Below are 18,170 nucleotides of genomic sequence, written 5' to 3' on the forward strand. Positions count from 1 at the left end.
GCACTGCCTTCAGGTTCTGCTCATAAAACTGGGGTATCTGATCATTCCAGTGTAAGGGAAGTTTTAGGGGCATAAAGCTGCCTTGGAAGGCTCAGCTGGAACTACAGCTGCCCTTTCAATCTCTTGGAGCCATAAGCAGGCCTCAGGGCATGATCTATATGATATTGGTCTGTTGGAGAAATAAAAGGCAATGTCTAAAACAAAATTATGTGAATGAGTTTATTTAACTTCATGGATTATCCTGCTAACATATTTCTAGGACTAAAATAGCAGTAGTTCTGTCGAGTTAGATACAAAAATAAAAACATTTCACTTCAAGGATGAATACAACACATACACTCTGGGTGTTGTCCTCTATAAACAGCATTAAAATTTCTAAGAGGCAGTGTGCCCACCTAGTTAAAAGTAGTAATGAGTTTTTTCCTCCTCTAAATTCCAGTGAATGTTTTCCCCTCCCAATACCTAACAACATGATATATAAAGGGCTAAGTAACATAATTTTCTTTCTTTAAAACCATTCAGCTATGCAATCTTGAGTTCTTTAGACCTTCAGCAGGTGCAATTAGTATATGTTTGAAAAGGTCAAACCTTTTACTTAGAGTTCTCTCCAAAGCATTAATAGCTGCATTACCTCTTTAATAAACTTCAGGCAACATATCTTAGAAGACTGTTTGAAAATCCATTTAAACTATTCAGTTTATGAATAAAAAGCATTTCATTGTTTTTAAGTTACTGAAATACATGTTTAAACACAAAACAGAAAATTATCATCTTCCCATAGCGTGTTATTAGTAACAACATGCATGCTTTCAGTACAAACTGTGCAGATTCCTATCTTTTAAACTTAATGATACGTGGTTGCATCTTCATGACCCTTTCCCTAGGTAATGCCCCCTGCACTGGGTGTGTAAGAGGGCTGGTGTTAGAGCCATTAGAGTGGTTTGCTATATATTACAGTGATTCCCTTGTGGTTAGATCTTCGAGCTGTACAACTGCTTTGCACTGAAACACAAAGCAGATGGAGCAGGGTCCTGGATCTGGCCCAGTGACTCTAATTTTTATAACATTTTATTCATAAAATTGAGGAAATAAAGTGATTCAGATAAACCAGTAGTTCTCAAACTTTTGTACTGGTGACCCCTGTCACACAGCAAGCCTCTGAGTGTGATTCCCCTTATAAATTAAAAACACTTTTAAATATATTTAAATATTTAAATATATTTAACACCATTATAAATGCTGGAGGCAAAGCGGGGTTTAGGGTGGAGGCTGACAGTTCACAATCCCCCCATGTAATAACCTCACGACCAACCCCCAGTTTGAGAACCCCTGAGATAAACCATCCTGGTTTGCCTAGTTCCCGTCTAGTTGCACAAGGACAGAAGGAGTATAAATAGCCTCTCCCTCCTTGCTTCCCTGCTCAGGTGTGGGCTCAGCTGTGGTGCTTATGTTCTCATGAGTACCAGGACTGCTCCTGGCTAGCCACACTAAAGTAGAACCAGCCACACTAAAGAAGGGAAGAAGATTCAGGGCTACGACCCAGCCTCTTCTCCCAGCAGTGGCCAGCAAGTGAGCTGAGAACAGAGTATGTTGCTTTCACTAAAAGGGTGTAAAACATGGACTATCCTGCCCAAGTTCATTGGGAGGTATTGTATCTGCTGGAGGACACAAATAGCTGTAAAGACACAATAGAATCCTTGAAGTTTAATTCCATTCCAAACTGTGTCTGCATTGTGGGATTCCATGTTTGTGTCTCATTGATTCCACATCAAGTTTGCTCAATTTACAAATAAAACAGATGTTTCTTTCTAACTGTCACCCCTGCGCACCCAGCTTCGGATCAGACTGTCAGCTGCATTCATTCCTTCTTATGCAACATCCCCAGGAATACCAGGCCAAATTATGTCCCAGTTACAGGTGTGCAACCTGCAATATCATTACTTTTACTGATGATGTATGAGAAGGAGAGAACCCAGCTTGACTCTCCGTCTACTGGTTGTTTGCAGGACTGGCCGTTTTAATGTATCATATGTAAACTGAACAAATTTGATATGGAATCAGTGAGACACAAGACCTGGTGAGGTGTCACAGTAGCCTACTGCCTCTGTCAGTTCCATTTTTGCTGCTGCTGATAGAGAGGCTCCTTTTTGCTGCAGTGCTGAGCTATAGCTTATACTTCGGCTTTCCAGGCTATCTTTCAGCATCCTGCTTGCCTTATTGAGAAATTTCCTCAGGTTCTGCTAAAGGATTATATTCTTCTGATGCCTTTTGATCAATCAGGCTCATTTGGATTGTTCACCAGAGTTCAACTTTCTTTTGTTGTTGTTTTCTAATAAAATAGACTTTGCTGAATAATTAATTCCTACACAGCCTGCGATAAAATATCTTGTTTCAGATTTTAAACATTAAGTATCCAAAAATACAAAAAAACCAAATAGATAGCAGCTGAGAGATGCCCTATAAGGCAGTATAAAGATACCTCAGAAGCCAATTTGCCTGCCCTGCTGCTAAAGTATAGGGGAATTAGGTAGATTCCAACAGTTTCTTGAAAGCCTTCTTTTTAATTGGAAAGGCAGCCACTTCTAGGAAGCTCCCAAAATAACGCAATAAGGGAGTAGCTACCAAAGACTCCTGTGAAGAGCCAGGAGGAGAAAAAGCAGACAAGTATGCATGGTCTGTAGAGCTCTGGGCACTTTACCAGAAGATATTAATGGTGGTGGGAGAGGGACCTTGTAATCCTATCTCATGTCCTCAGAGAACAAGAATTACAGATAAGTAAATTTGTTTTCTTATTTAAATGTAAGCAGGGTCTGAATGAATGCTTCCCTTACAGCTAGCGGAGAGGGAGAGAGAATCTGGGTGTGGTTGTGTAAATACAGTTTGCTCCTCTTTGCTTAGATTTGCTCAGATATTCAGCAGATAGAGTGGTGGTTTGCTCATTGTAATCAACTTGGCTGATGTTAGGTAACAAAGCAAGTTAGTACTGAATGCAGAGGTGGTGTGTAATTTTCCCAGGTGGGGGCTCGAGCCAGTTCTGTGTTGTACAAATGGAAAGGAACCCCTAGATATTGAACCCGGCCCTGGTTGCTTCTGGCTCCACCTGGAAGAAGGGTTATGTATTTGGGGGCTCGTCCGGGATACTGGGTCACTACCCCTCGCAAACACATCTTGAGTGATTCACCAAGTTGGGAAATAATTGTGTTTATATTTTGAGGAAATCACTGTTTGTATAATGGCTAATATGTCAAGTTTTTGGGCCCTGGCTCAGCAGCCTCTAGCTCAGGGGCTGCAGCCTCAGCCGATGATCGGGCAAAAGCACTGGGGCAAACATTGGAAAAGGTTGTGTTGTCCCGTGCTACGTCAAGCTCTTATCGTAAGTCAAGGTTATTTGCTGGGGGTCCCATCCCAATACCTGGAGAAGAGGAGTTTGAACCCTGGTTAGAACATACCACTGAAATGCTGCAGGAGTGCGCTGTATCAGATGCTGAGAAGCAAAGATGTCTAGTAGAGAGCCTCAGGGGCCCAGCATTAGATGTGATTCGCACCCTGAAGCTCACTAACCCTGGGGTCAGTGTGAAGGACTGCCTAGAGACCCTCAAGCACACCTTTGGGAGCGTAGAGGGCTCTGAGGACAGTTATTGTAAGTTCCTTAATTCCCAACAGCAAAGGGGCAAGAAGTTTTCAGCTTATGTACAGAGGCTGGAGAGGCTCCTTCAGGGAGCTGTCAAGAGGGGAGCAGTAGCTGCTGAGCAGATGGATCAGACCAGACTGGCTCAAATTGTAAGAAGAACTCAATATCAGCACCCGATTCTACTTCCCCTCTGGTTAAGAGAACAACAGGAACATCCTCCGAGTTCCTCCCAGCTGATAAAAGAGATCAGAGAGGAGGAAGAAAGGCAGGCTGCCAGTGAGTTTTGGGAAGCCCAACCGTCTGAGCCAGCCAGCATAGCACCCCTGCGGACACCAAGTGCACTGATGGTGAGCACCAGAGAGGAACTTGCCGAACAAGTGCAGGTTCTAACAGAACATATAGATGAGCAGCAAAGGACCATTGACCAGAGTAAGACTTCCAAGCTTAAGGAGCCTCTGGCTGTGGCAATGGAGAAATCAACATTTAGAGCCACCATCCCACCTGAGCAAAGGGCGAAAGGGCAATTCTTCTGTGGTCAGGCTGGACACAGTGCTGCCAAGTGTTGTAATGAAGAAAATCCCTCCTTCGTGTATGGAAAGCTGAGGATCAGCTGGGAGGGGGCAAGGAACTGCTGAAGGGTTGGGCTGGGGGCCACCCAGGCCTGGAGGATTTGAATGCTCCCCTGGAAAAGACTGTCCAGCTGGGATCTCCTCAGGACTGAAAGGGCGTCGAGCAGAGGTCACGGTGAGGATTGAAGGGGCAGAATGTAAAGCAGTGCTTGACACAGGATCTCAAGTGACTATTATATTTCAGTCATTCTACCAACGGATGCTTAGGCACCTGCCTATACAGCCACTGACCAACCTTGGTCTGTGTGGCCTCAGCATGGATGAATACCCCTACCAAGGGTATGTCATAGTGTACCTGGAATTTCCAGAGGAGGTTGCTGGAGTAAGAGAAGAGGTAGACACTGCTGCCTTAATATGCCCCGACCGTAAAGGAATCTCTGATGTGTATGTGCTGACAGGGACCAACTCCAGTCTTTTCAAGGTACTCATGGATTACTGCAGACGATGGGCTGGGGACCAATACCTGAACACCCTGATGATCTATATGCTTTGTGCTGAAGCCTGTAGGAAAATTGAGAGCACTAAAAAGGAGACGTCTGAGCTATCGATGAGGGCATTGAGGTACGCTGGAATGACCCCCTTAGTGGTGCCTGCAAGGATGGAGCAAGAAGTGCTTGTCATGAGTATGTGGCTGAAAGGCAGTAAAGGAGCATTAGCAATGGTAGAGCAGCTGGCCGAAGGAGAGCTCCCTGAAGGAGTACTGGTCCCCAGTGGAGTCATAACCCTACCTGCTGAAGCCCAGGAAAAGGTGATTATACAGATTACTAATGAAACAAGCCATGATAATGTTGTGAAACAAAGGCAGAAGATAGCAGACCTCTTTGAGCCTGAAACCATTGTAAGACCCCAGTGTGAAACTCAAATTCCGGCAATAGATCCTGCAGTTTGACTTTGGAGATTCACCATTGTCCAAGGAGTGGAAGGATCGCCTGAGGAAGAAACTTTGTGAAATATTCAGGGTATTCTCACTGCATGAGTGGGACGTGGGGTGTGCAAAAGGGGTAGAGCACAACATCAGATTACATGTTAGGGGCTTATTCCTTCACCTACTTACTTCCCTGGTCCGGGGCTTATTACTTCACCCACTTACTTCCCTGGTCCTTCTCGCATGAACAGAGAGCAACAATACTCAAAGTCCAAAGGTGTAAACAATTCGATGTTTATTGGGGTGAACTTCCAGCAAGCATGATTCCAGTTTCCTTCCTTAGTGTCCCCCTTGCCAGCTCTGACACCACAGAGCCTTACCTATGTCTCTGTTCCCATTCCCCCTGCTTACCAAAACATGATTCCAATTTCCCCACCCCCATTTTCTGTTCTCATTCCCCCCCACACTTACTTCCTGACTGACTGCAGACTATATAGTAAAACTTGCGTTCTGCTTAGCTATACCTTAACCAATCATTTTACTGAAATTTAACTAACCAATCCTAACATATTGTAACATGATTATTTAACCAATTATATCCCACCACTGTAATTAGTTTACACCCAGCAAACTTAATTATACAGCAGACAGAAACAATCACAGAACCAGACAGAGATTATACAGACAAACAATAGGGAAATGGGAACTACAATGATAGAACAACACAGAAATGAGGATTTCACATCCCAGCCATTGATAAGTGAGTCCTTACTGAACAGAAAACTATCAAACTAAACTTCCTTTTACATCCTCTAGGCTCTTCCCTTTCTCTGGAGGTGATAGAGCAGATCACCTTTCTAACAGCCCCAGATTGCCTTATTTCAATGTGATTAGTTTGGAATGTGAGGATGTGACCAGTCGCTTCCCAGCTTATGGCTGCCTCTGCTGCTTAGCCAAAGATCTTAGCCTAAAACAGGGCCTCAGACTGTCACAGTAAGAGAAGGCCCTTACAGTGATTTTGATTCTTTCTTTTATACCTCTATAACTAGCAAAGTGATAAGAATACACCTAAATTCTTAGAATATAGGCCTTTACAGACAGGCCTGAATATCTATATCCTAACAGATTTCAGAGTAGCAGCCATGTTAGTCTGTATCCGCAAAAAGAAAAGGAGTACTTGTGGCACCTTAGAGACTAACAAATTTATTTGCGCATAAGCTTTTGTGAGCTACAGCTCACTTCATCGGATGCATTCAGTGGAAAATGCAGTGGGGAGATTTATATACACAGAGAGCATGAAACAATGTCCTCACACTACATGACTCTTGACTCTTCAGGGAGAGATCTAGGAAGATTGCTGTCTCAGAGATGGAAGATGTGCAACATCTTCAGGAGCTGATTGCAAATGGCATCATTACCAAGTCCCTTAGCCCATACGCCTCACCCATTGTGGTGGTCCATAAAAAGAATGGAAACATCTGGATGTGTATCGACTACCGCACCCTAAACAGCCATACTGTGGTTGAACAGTACACCATGCCTCGAGTACAAGATGCCTTAGACTGTTTGCTGGGAAGCCAGTGGTTCTCAGTATTGGATCTTTGAAGTGGATATAAACAGATCCCTCTGGGAGTAGAAGATAAGGAGAAGACAGCCTTCATCTGTCCATTAGGGTTTTATCAGTTTGAACGCATGACTCAAGGTATTTCTGGGGCACTTGCCACATTTCAACGTCTTATGGAGAAAGTTGTGGGAGACATGAACTTACTACAAGTCTTGGTTTAGTTGGATGACCTGATTGTATTTGGAAGGACTTGGGAGGAGCATGAAGAAAGACTTCTTAAAGTGCTTGATAGGTTGGAGGCCTATGGACTGAAGCTTTCCATTGATAAATGCCAGTTCTTTAGAACATCAGTGAAGTACATGAGTCACATCATGTCCCAAGAGGGCATGAGTACTGATCCAGATAAAACAGAAGCACTCACTACATGGCCACACCCAAGTAATTACAGAGAGCTTAAGGCTTTTCTTGGATTTAGTGGTTACTATCGTAGGTTTGTGAAGAATTATGCTACCGTTGTAAGGCCTCTGAATGATCTTACCCATCCAGCAAAAACAAGTATAAGACCAAGAGTAAGGGGAGGTCCTTAAGGCCTCCTGAGCAGAGACACTATGAATCCTTAGAGCCCTTTGGACCATGATGGGACGAGAACTGTGGAAGGGCTTTTTGAGAAATCATTAAATCCCTAACTTATGCTCCAGTCCTAGTCTTTGCTGACCCAAGCAAGCCATTTATCCTACATACAGATGCCAGTTTGGAGGGTTTAGGAGTGGTCCTATAACAGGAAGTTGAGGGCAAATGTAAATCTGTGGCCTTTGCCCGCCAAGGGCTGTCTGATAGTGAAACTCAGTACCCCATCCACAAGCTGGAGTTCTTGGCCTTGAAATGGGCCATCACTGAGAAGTTTCATGACTACTTGTATGGAGCTACGTTTCAAGTGTGGACAGACAACAATCCGCTAACTTACCTGTTGACAAGTACTAAGCTGGATGCTACAGGGCAGAGATGGGTGGCCAGTTTGGCTAGCTACGAGTTTAGCATTTAGTACCGATCAGGGAGAAGTAATGTAGATGCAGATGCATTGTCACAGCGTCCGCAGCCATCAGAAATTGCTGTGATTCCTATGGATGGAGTGAGAGCTATTTGCAATGGAAGTTATCAAGAGTCAGGGGCCTATGAGAATCTTCATGGTTGTGTTGCAGAAACTCTGGGCCTGCCTCCTGAAATTGTGCCATCTGCCTCTGTGAATTATATTGTGTTGGACCCGTCTCCGTTGTCCATGCTCAATGCTGCTGATTGGCAAAAAGTCCAACTGCAAGATACTGACACTCATGACACACAACTTGCAAAAAGAGAGGGGCGAAATGCTGTTGCAATTATTCCATCTATCCCTGAGGGTAGACAACTAATGAGGGAATGGCAAACTAAAACTGATACAGGGAGTGCTGCACCAGATCACAGCAGATCCTTTACAAAATCCGCAAACACAACTATTACTACCAAAAGAGTACAGAGCCCTGGCCATGAGGGCCCTGCCTGATGGTTTTGGACATTTGGGAATGGAGAGAACCCCGGAACTTATTCATAGTAGGTTCTACTCGCCCTGGATAGCTGAGGACATACGCAAGAAATGTGAGACATGCGCTCGGTGTGTTCAAAGGAAAACTCTGCCCACTAGAGCAGCATACCTGAAGAATTTCACAAGCAGCAAACCTTTGGAGCTGGTATACGTTGATTTTTTGTCTTTAGAAGTGGACAGGAAGAATGTTGGGAACATCTTAGTAGTAACTGACCATTTTACATGGTATGCACAGGCATATCCCACACATGACCAGAGGACCACCACCATTGCTCGAGTATTCTGGGAGAAATATTTTTCAGTGTACAGATACCCATATTCGGCTGGTGGAGGAGTGCGACAAGAGTGGTGAGCAGGTGGCCGTTGAGTGGCCCGTGGAGCGAGTAAGATGCCTCTTTACCCCACACCCAGGGTGGGAGGTGAACTCTGCAGAACTCTGTGTCTGCACTGACCAAGGACAGCAACTGTGAGTGGGGTGCAAAGAAGGGTAGGGCATGTGAAAGGTACTTTTGGTTTGCTGGACTTAAGACCCTGAGGGGAAAAGGACACTGCCCAACCTACTTGGGGGTGAGTCTTTTACTCATGGTTTATGTTTATGAACCCTGTTCACAGTGTTTTCCCAAATTAACTCAGAGTTACTTCCCTCCTTTTATTAAAAGTTTCTTTTCTACACTCGGACTCTGTGCTTGCTAGTGTGGAAGTATTGCCTCTTAGAGGCACCAAGGGGGTGATGTGTAATTTTCCCAGGTTATTGCGTGGGGCTCAAGCTGGTTCTGTGTTGTATCGATGGAAAGGAATCCTAGATATTGAACCTGGCCATGGTTGCTGCTGGCTCCACCTGGCAGAAGGGTTACGTTCAGTTTCATAACAGTGCTAACACACTCCATGCAGTGCCTGGATAGTAGGGGGCGTTGAAGACACTTGGCTTTTAGTGTTGTATCTTACTATAACATCTGAGACATAATCATCACTCAGAAAGGCCCTGTCTGTCATGTCTGTTGTTTAAGGGACTAATCGGACATGACATAAAGCCTCAACCTGTAGTGTTGTAGAAGCAGCAGAAAATATTTTGCTTTGCTTTTCTTCATAATATAGTAGGATTAAGGTTTTTTTAACCTGATCATAGCTGTGGATATAACATAATTAATTATAATTAATTAATAGCCACTATAATAGCTGTGGATACGTCAAGGCATGGTAAGGTGATACTGTCTTCACTATATGTGGTGGGAGTGTTGACGATATCTGCGCAATAAAGCTGGGGGCAGTGATATTAGAAAGTATTAAGAAAATCATATTAACTCATTGTTATAATAGCTCTTCATGCAGTAGTCAAAATTAGAGTCCCAATCCTGCAAAATGCTGCACACTAGCAGCTCCTTGTACTCATGTGGATGTAAGAGCCCAGCAGTTTGTAGGATCCAGTACTAAAATTGACTTCAGTTGATCATAAACTCCTGTCAACATTGATTAATGTGAGAAAATTGCCTATTAAATATGATGGAAAGGGGTTTTTGTTTCAAATGTTTCTTGTCTATGCAGCTAGTTTGACTGATTTAAAGAAGTTGATTTAGGGCTAAATCTTTCTTTGTAGGTGTATGTGTGCTGTGCTACCCACAACAGCAGATGAAATTGTTGTTTTTATTGTTAGTAACTTTTCCACATGTTTGATTTCATAATAATGCTTTGTTTTCTAAAGTAATGAGTACTTATTGATTTTGTTTACTTTTCTATTCTAAACAGGGGGAGTTGTCAAAAACGATCCAGCACATCACTGCCTTCTTGCATTCCTTGACAGATGGCTCATCTACTAAAGACGACAATGCAAACAACCAGTGTCTCTTGGATGCTGAAGTAAAAGACAAGAAAAGTCACACAGTTCAGATAACAGTGTAATTGGACATTCACCTGTTTGCCATTTCACACTTCCATGGACGAAAAACTCACTCACCTCCCAGCATGCCTTGCCGTTCTCTTACTTACAGCAAATCCATAACAATGAAACAGGTGACTTTCATGCTGCTGTCAGGAACGATCTAATTTCAGCTCTGGGTGACTGATTGCAATTGGCTTTGCCTCATCTGATAATTAATCTATGTCACCATTAATTGGAAGAGAGAATAATTACTGGCAGTGTTGACAGTGACTGTACGCTTCCCCAGATTTCCCCATCGTGTTGGCCCAAATAAAAGCTTTGCAATTCAGTACTTAAAGTTTATGTAAACTGTAACAATACCTATGCCCATGTGACACTTTCAGACACTCTGTCTAATGTACTTTTATTTTTGTGTTTACCAATCTTTTTAGCTCACTGAAAGCTGTCTCCCTCAATCACTCCTCAATGTTCTATCTTAATTTTGTGGAAGTTTAAAGTTTTCAATGAGCTGGAGATGAATGATTAATGAATAAATTTAAATGCTTCATTTTGTCTATGGATCATTAGTCAAGTCCTTTGTGGTAAGGACCTGAGAAAGGAGTGGAAATTATTGAGACATTAGCCTGAAGCAAGCTTGAGGTAAATATTATGCAAAAAAAAAAAAAAGCATGGTGAGTGAACAACTTTTTGCCTGGCAAAGAACCTCCAGAAAATTTGAGCCCCTATTTTGGTCCAGTTTATTGTAGTACCAATCAAATGGTAGAGTCTATAGACAGAAAACATATTTTGTTAAAATAATGGTTTGCAGCAAATTACTTAGCTAGAAATTCATATTTTTCTTTTGCCTATGCAGTAACACAGAAAGAGTACCTTTTAGAGTCAGCAGCAAACCTGGAATAAGCAAATATTTCACGTAGTAGAAGATAACTGTTGTGCTAATCAGAGGTAGAGAGAGAGAAAGCTATCATTCATAATATCTAGGTTATGATGAATACATTTTAAAATACTTAACTACTTTTGAAGAGATGCTTGTACCACAATGCATGCTTAGAAAGAAGTGAACAAAGGCACTCTTGCATTTATTTGGCCATTAGTAACAATTATCAGAGATAATTTTGTTTCAATATGTTGTGTGCTTCCCCTTTTGAAACCCACTGTATCATCTTATTTACCATTACCAACTGTTTAATTTTACCTCTGCTAAGCTCTCACACTGTTTTTGTCAAGGAAATGATTGTGCTGTCACAAATGCAAGATTATGATATCACTTTTTGACTTAAAAAATAAAAGCAATCTTTAAAGGCAACCAGCTCCTCACCAGATATCAGTAACCAAAAGAAGTCTATGAAAGGTTAAGGGTATCTATCTATCTATCTACAAAGAACGAAAACCACCCAATATATGTGACAGATGGGGAGCAAAGCTATGGAGTTACCATTATCCTACTGCTTTAGTACATGGCACATACAGTATCTTCTCTTTCAAAATAATGCTTTAAAAACATGAAATATCAGTAGTAGGTATCTATGGACTCAACCCCGCAGGCTCTTGTGCATAGTTCCATCAACTTCCCATGGATTTATGTGGCACTATGCACAGGAATAAGCATGTGCTCAGAAGTGTTTGCAGGATGCAGCCCATAGTTATCTAAAATTAAAATCGTATATTTCAATATGCAAATATTTTAGAGAAGATACTGTTTGTGTTGTGTTAAGATTTCTAGTCTTAAATATGTACTAAAAAAAATAGCAGTGATGGGAATTCAATAGCTGTGCTCCACATCTGTCTACCAAATCATGGAAATCACTTCAGTAACATACCATATGACAGAGGAAAACTGAAAAGAGCAAATATGCACCGAAGCCTGCAGGTGTGAGAATAATGCGTCTAGCCCCATCTGTCATTATGTGTTATGTGTTCGGGGGGGAGAGGGTGGGGATTTTTCATAATACAGCTACATATGTACATGGATATATGATATTTAAAACAAAACAGATTTTGCCATAGTATAAAACATTGAAGCCATAGCTTCAGCATATTTTAGTTCTCAAGCAAACAGTCCAAAATCAGTAACAAATAATTTAGAAGAAAACACCATCTCATTTTTACTGTGTCTGGTTTTTCCCGCAGTACTGTTGCTTTGAAATGTAAACTATTCAAAGCAAATTCTCTGTGAATTCATAGAATCATAGAATAGCAGGGTTGGAAGGGACCTCAAGAGGTCATCTAGTCCAACCCCTGCCCAAAACAGGACTAATCCCCAATTAAATCATCCCAGCCAGGGCTTTGTCAAGCCTGACCTTAAAAACTTCTAAGGAAGGAGATTCTACCACCTCCCTAGGTAACGCATTCCAGTGTTTCACCACCCTCCTAGTGAAAAAGTTTTTCCTAATATCCAACCTAAATCTCCCCCACTGCAACTTGAAACCATTACGCCTTGTCCTGTCATCTGCTATCACTGAGAATAGTCTAGATCCATCCTCTTTGGAACCACCTCTCAGGTAGTTGAAAGCAGCTATCAAATCCCCCCTCATTCTTCTGTTCTGCAGACTAAACAATCCCAGTTCCCTCAGCCTCTCCTCATAACTCATGTGTTCCAGACCCCTAATCATTTTTGTTGCCCTTCACTGGACTCTCTCCAATTTTTCCACATCCTTCTTGTAGTGTGGGACCCAAAACTGGACACAGTACTCCAGATGAGGCCTCACCAATGTCGAATAGAGGGGAACAATCACGTCCCTCGATCTGCTGGCTATGCCCCTACTTATACACCCCAAAATGCCATTGGCCTTCTTGGCAACAAGGGCACACTGTCGACTCATATCCAGCTTCTCGTCCACTGTCACCCCTAGGTCCTTCTCTGCAGAACTGCTGCCTAACCATTCGGTCCCTAGTCTGTAGCGGTGCATTGGATTCTTCCGTCCTAAGTGCAGGACTCTGCACTTGTCCTTGTTGAACCTCATCAGATTTCTTTTGACCCAATCCTCCACTTTGTCTAGGTCCCTCTGTATCCTATCCCTACCTGCCACCGTATCTACCACTCCTCCTAGTTTAGTATCATCCGCAAATTTGCTGAGAGTGCAATCCACACCATCCTCCAGATCATTTATGAAGATATTGAAGAAAACCACTGACCCTCGGGGCACTCCACTTGATACCGGCTGCCATCTAGACATGAAGCCATTGATCACTACCCGTTGAGCCCGACAATCTAGCCAACTTTCTACCCACCTTATAGTGCATTCATGCAGCCCATACTTTTTTAACTTGCTGACAAGAATACTGTGGGAGACCGTGTCAAAAGCTTTGCTAAAGTCAAGAAACAATACATCCACTGCTTTCCCTTCATCCACAGCACCAGTAATCTCATCATAGGAGGCGATTAGATTAGTCAGGCATGACCTTCCCTTAGTGAATCCATGCTGACTGTTCCTGATCACTTTCCTCTCGTGTAAGTGCTTCAGGATTGATTCCTTGAGGACCTGCTCCATGATTTTTCCGGGGACTGAGGTGAGGCTGACTGGCCTGTAGTTCCCAGGATCCTCCTTCTTCCCTTTTTTAAAGATGGGCACTACATTAGCCTTTTTCCAGTCATCCGGGACTTCCCCCGATTGCCAAAGATAATGTTTTCAAAGATAATGGCCAATGGCTCTGCAATCACATCCACCAACTCCTTTAGCACTCTCGGATGCAATGCATCCGGCCCCATGGACTTGTGTACATCCAGCTTTTCTAAATAGTCCCTAACCACTTCTTTCTCCACAGAGGGCTGGCCACCTACTCCCCATCTTGTGTTGCCCAGCACAGCAGTCTGGGAGCTGACCTTGTTCATGAAGACAGAGGCAAAAAAAGCATTCTTGTCATAGTTTCTTTCTGAGTTCATTTCTTGTACATTTCCTGTGGTTTATTGAAAGATTTAGGGTAAACTGGAATAGGCAGTAAATCAGTTTAATAGGCAAGTATTAATACATCACAAAGTGTGCACTTACCATGTATTTTAGGTATAAACTTGCCAAGAGTTAATTTAGTCTGGAAGTGGGAAGAAGATTTCTAACTGTTAAGCGAGGTTCTGGAACAGCTGACCAATAGGAATAGTGGGGTCCTACATTTCAATGGTTTTATTATTCTATTAATGGGATTATATGCCTTCAAGAGCAGGGGAATGGACTCGATGACTCAGGAGATCCCTCCCTGTCATTTGTTCTTTTGATCTTATGGATTGGCCAGCAGGACACCTCAGGAGACACTGGACCAAAAACTGGGTTTGTCCACCTGAGAAATGAGGGCATTTAGCACAAAGAATGAATAAATAATTAAGGGCTGGATCCAATGCCCACTGAAGTTAGTGGAAAGACCTCCATTGACTTTAATAGTCATTGGATTAAATGCACTTCTAGAACTTTGTTTTTAGCCAGTATGTGATGTTTTTGGTTCCATTTCAGTAACAATTCACTAATGAATCATAACTACTAATAAATTATACTGAACCTTCAGCAGCCAGTGACATTGGTCCTTGCCTGATGCATTTTTTAAACAAATTTTGCTCTCGTTATTTAAAAAATATTCAGGTCAGAATTTTAAAATTCTAAATGTTAGAATATTTGTGCTTCCTGTACTCGCCGTTGACACCTACCAAGTATTTTTCTGTACTGTATATATTATATTAGGGACCTTTCATATTCTGACACACATTGAAGCTAAATTCAGCAGCAAGGCCTCTTGATTTCTGAGACTTTGTGACAAACAGAAATTCCTCAGATATGAAATGTATGCAGAAGAAAATGCTTATTCAATTAAGCATAAAAATGAGTAACACTGGGTAGTGATACGTTTCATTCAATAAAAACCACCGTTTGTGTGGGGTGTTAAGGTTCTGTCGTTGTGGGAGTTACCAGCTGGGAAGTTGGGACTTCAGTCACAGCAGATAGATCAGAAGTTTAAAGTTAGTGTTGGGGGTTAGGATGATCTTTTGTGACTACTCTGGCTCCACCTCTTTTCCTTCATGCTCTACCATTGCTGGCAAAGGCTTTCACAACTCCCTTGTGGCAGAGTGCAGGAATGATGCTATGGGCAGTGTTCTGCTTGCTCTTCAGGAGTCCAGGCACCATGCTGATCAGTAAATTTTATCTGTTTTGTCTGTCTTACATTACCAAGCAGAGCAGAGGAAACGATTTTTGTGAGTTCCATATCTGGGCCAAATTCCTAGGAATTTCTGTATCCATGTAAATTGTGAAAACCCTCTTCTGCATGTGTTATACTCATGAGTACATGAGTATACTCATGTACAAAAATCTTCTGGCTCCTGGATGTGACATAATCCCTGTGAAATATGAGATTAAGCAACTCAGCACTACCTCTATAACAGTGATCATAAACTGAATGTTAAAGGAAAACTGTCCTCATGGTGAGAATGAGGCTGTCAGCCTAAGCGGTTCTCTGGCAATAGTCAAGAGGAAAGGAGGGATGAAGTAAGCATGGGGGGGCGATAACTTATGTAAGGCATAAGGTAACTTATGTAAGGCATAGATCCAAGATTCCAAACCTGTGGTTTATGATGTTACCAGAAGCCATCAATGGAATTACAGCTCCATAATTCACAGTTACATGTTTATTCTCTATATAACACACAGTACTGACTGGACTTGAGGTTTATGATGGCAAACTATTGGTGAGACTGAAGAAATGACCAATAGTGAATCTCAGTTTCACTACTGAAGAGCATTACTGCCTGTTGAAGGTCACTTTTTCAATTCAAGGTTAATAGTGTCTGCTCTAAAGTAAAATATCAGGTCTGCATTTAGTTTATTAAACACTAAACAAAGTGGATACACAAGAAATTTCTGTGGGGAGATTTTCAAAGGCACAAAGGGTGCCTAACTTCCTGAGGCTTTTATGAAAATCCCAGCCTAAATGCTTCTATGTACACCAAGGGCACTTTAAATAGTAAATGATGGAGGGAACTGTCATATTTGCAGATGCCATTTTCCTGCCTTGAATTTAAAGTCTCCATGTTCCCATCGTTACAAATGACATGGGTACCATAAAAGCCTGACCCAACTCTCATTAATTTAAATGGAACTGGATCAGATCCGAAGTGAACTTTTGAGGCTACAGTAGGCTCAAATGCCCCAACAATTATGTGGGTGAAACTGGACAATCCCTACAGTCTCAAATGAACTCTCACAGAAAAATGATGAGACAAAAACACTCTTATCACCCATGGGTGAACACTTTTCAGAGAGCGATCCCTCCATATCAGATCTCCTCGTCCTTGCGCTCACAGGAAATCTGCACAACCACTTCAGAATCTAAGCCTGGGAATTTAAATTTATCATGCTGCTAGAGACCAAAATTCATGGCAGTGACACTTGTTTTATGGCTCATTCCCACAATCCATAACCTACTAACCCTTCTTTGTCCTATGATGGCAGAGGTGTTAATTGCTCATTTCACTTTAACTGGTCTCCTGCAACATGCTTAACCTTATGTTCAACAATCTGTATTCAACAATCTGCCCACCTTGTATTTAGCTATGACACTCTGATTACTTATTCCAGACCTGAAGAAGAGCTCTGTTCCACTCAAAAGCTTGTCTCTTCCACCAACAGAAGTCAGGCCATTAAAATTACCTCACTCACTTTGTCTCATAGATAAATTAGTCAACTGTCATTTATGACATGGAAGTGTTATTTACATACCAGTGTGATGCTCTGCCATTGGGGATGGCTGTTGGGAAACCATGGTTTCAGTGTAGCCTTTTGCAAATGTGGATGTCTGTGCAGGTGCCAGATTAATTTGACCTACTATATTTTGGGCTATCTTTTAATTTGGGATATTTTTTCAGGTTTTGGTTTATGCAGTATTACTGCATTTGGTTGTGGGAAGAAGGGTCTGCAGTGTTAGCAGAGTGTAACTGTAGACAAATTGTCTAGAGAAGCAGGACCAGCTCTAAGCACCAGCAAAGCAAGAACGTGCTTCAGGCGGCACAATTCCGGGGGCGGCATTCCGGCCACCCTTTTTTTTGCTTGGGCAGTTGTGCTCTCGGAGCTTGGGGCAGCAAAATCCTAGAGCCAGCCCTGTACAGAAGTCATATCAAAATGGCTGACTGCATGTCTCATTATTATTCCTTAGAAGAATTCAGTTTGCAAGGTCATGTTAAGGCTCATTCAGTCAGTGACATATTGTTGAAGGTAACTGGATTCAGATCAGTTCTCATCCAAGGGATTTTCAAAGCAACAACTGTTCTCTACCTAAGTTTACAAAACAATATTGTCTAGACTCAGTGTTGCATACTAAATCCAGGCTTGGCCTGCTGGTGTTTCATCCTGGAATCAGGTTCCGTGAGTAACCCAACCCTTCTGTTCCCTAATTTAAATTTTTATAGGATGACTCTGTATTGGATTTGTTATGGTAAGAGGTATTGTATCCCACTTTTTCTTGAAAAGATATTTCCCCATTGTTGCCTATAACAATAGAAAATTGCTTTATATAATACCCCATGTCACTGGGGAGTTTTTCTAATATGCTAAAATACAGTAATACACACAGTGATAGTAGAACAGACATGAAAATAATGTTATATGCATCATGCTCATACATTTATCAAATATAACAAATTAATACTTTCTTAGCTTCACATGTTTCATATATGTATATTTCAGTTGTGGTTGAAATTGAACATGGGAAGGAATAAGATAACGGGAAGGAAATAAGGACTAATTAAATATTATTAATGTCATTCTATAAGAAACTTGATCTATTAATTTGTGGAAACCTTAATTAAATTGGTAAATATTTTTCATGTTTTAATAAAATTATGGATAACTCTGTTTTTTCAGTTCATCTGTTTTGTTGAACCTTCCATTGAATTACATTGCCTTTTCAGTTAAATAAAATAATCTTTAGAGCTTCTTTTAAAATGTCTACCAATTTTAAAGGTATAATTAATAGGTGATGCACTTAGTTTTAGGTTTCTTGTTGTGGGCAATAGAGGCATATTTCATTCTCACGTGTAGTTGATTATGTTACA

At 41.8% G+C, this 18,170-nt stretch overlaps 1 protein-coding gene across 1 annotated transcript in view; it reads left to right on the forward strand.

Moving 5' to 3' along the window:
* The window catches only part of CCDC178 (coiled-coil domain containing 178), a gene marked incomplete at its 5' end in the record, with an annotated part of 366,439 nt that extends 354,904 nt beyond the window's left edge, over nucleotides 1-11,535 (forward strand). Inside the window, 1 exon segment of the mRNA XM_084618717.1 lies at nucleotides 10,009-11,535. Coding sequence (XP_084474843.1) covers nucleotides 10,009-10,161 — 153 coding nt within the window. The 3' untranslated portion in view covers nucleotides 10,162-11,535.
* Nucleotides 11,536-18,170: the final 6,635 nt, after the last annotated feature.

This window comes from Lepidochelys olivacea, assembly GCF_965140295.1.
Source record: "Lepidochelys olivacea isolate rLepOli2 genome assembly, chromosome: 2".
Classification (NCBI taxonomy): Eukaryota; Metazoa; Chordata; order Testudines; family Cheloniidae; genus Lepidochelys; species Lepidochelys olivacea.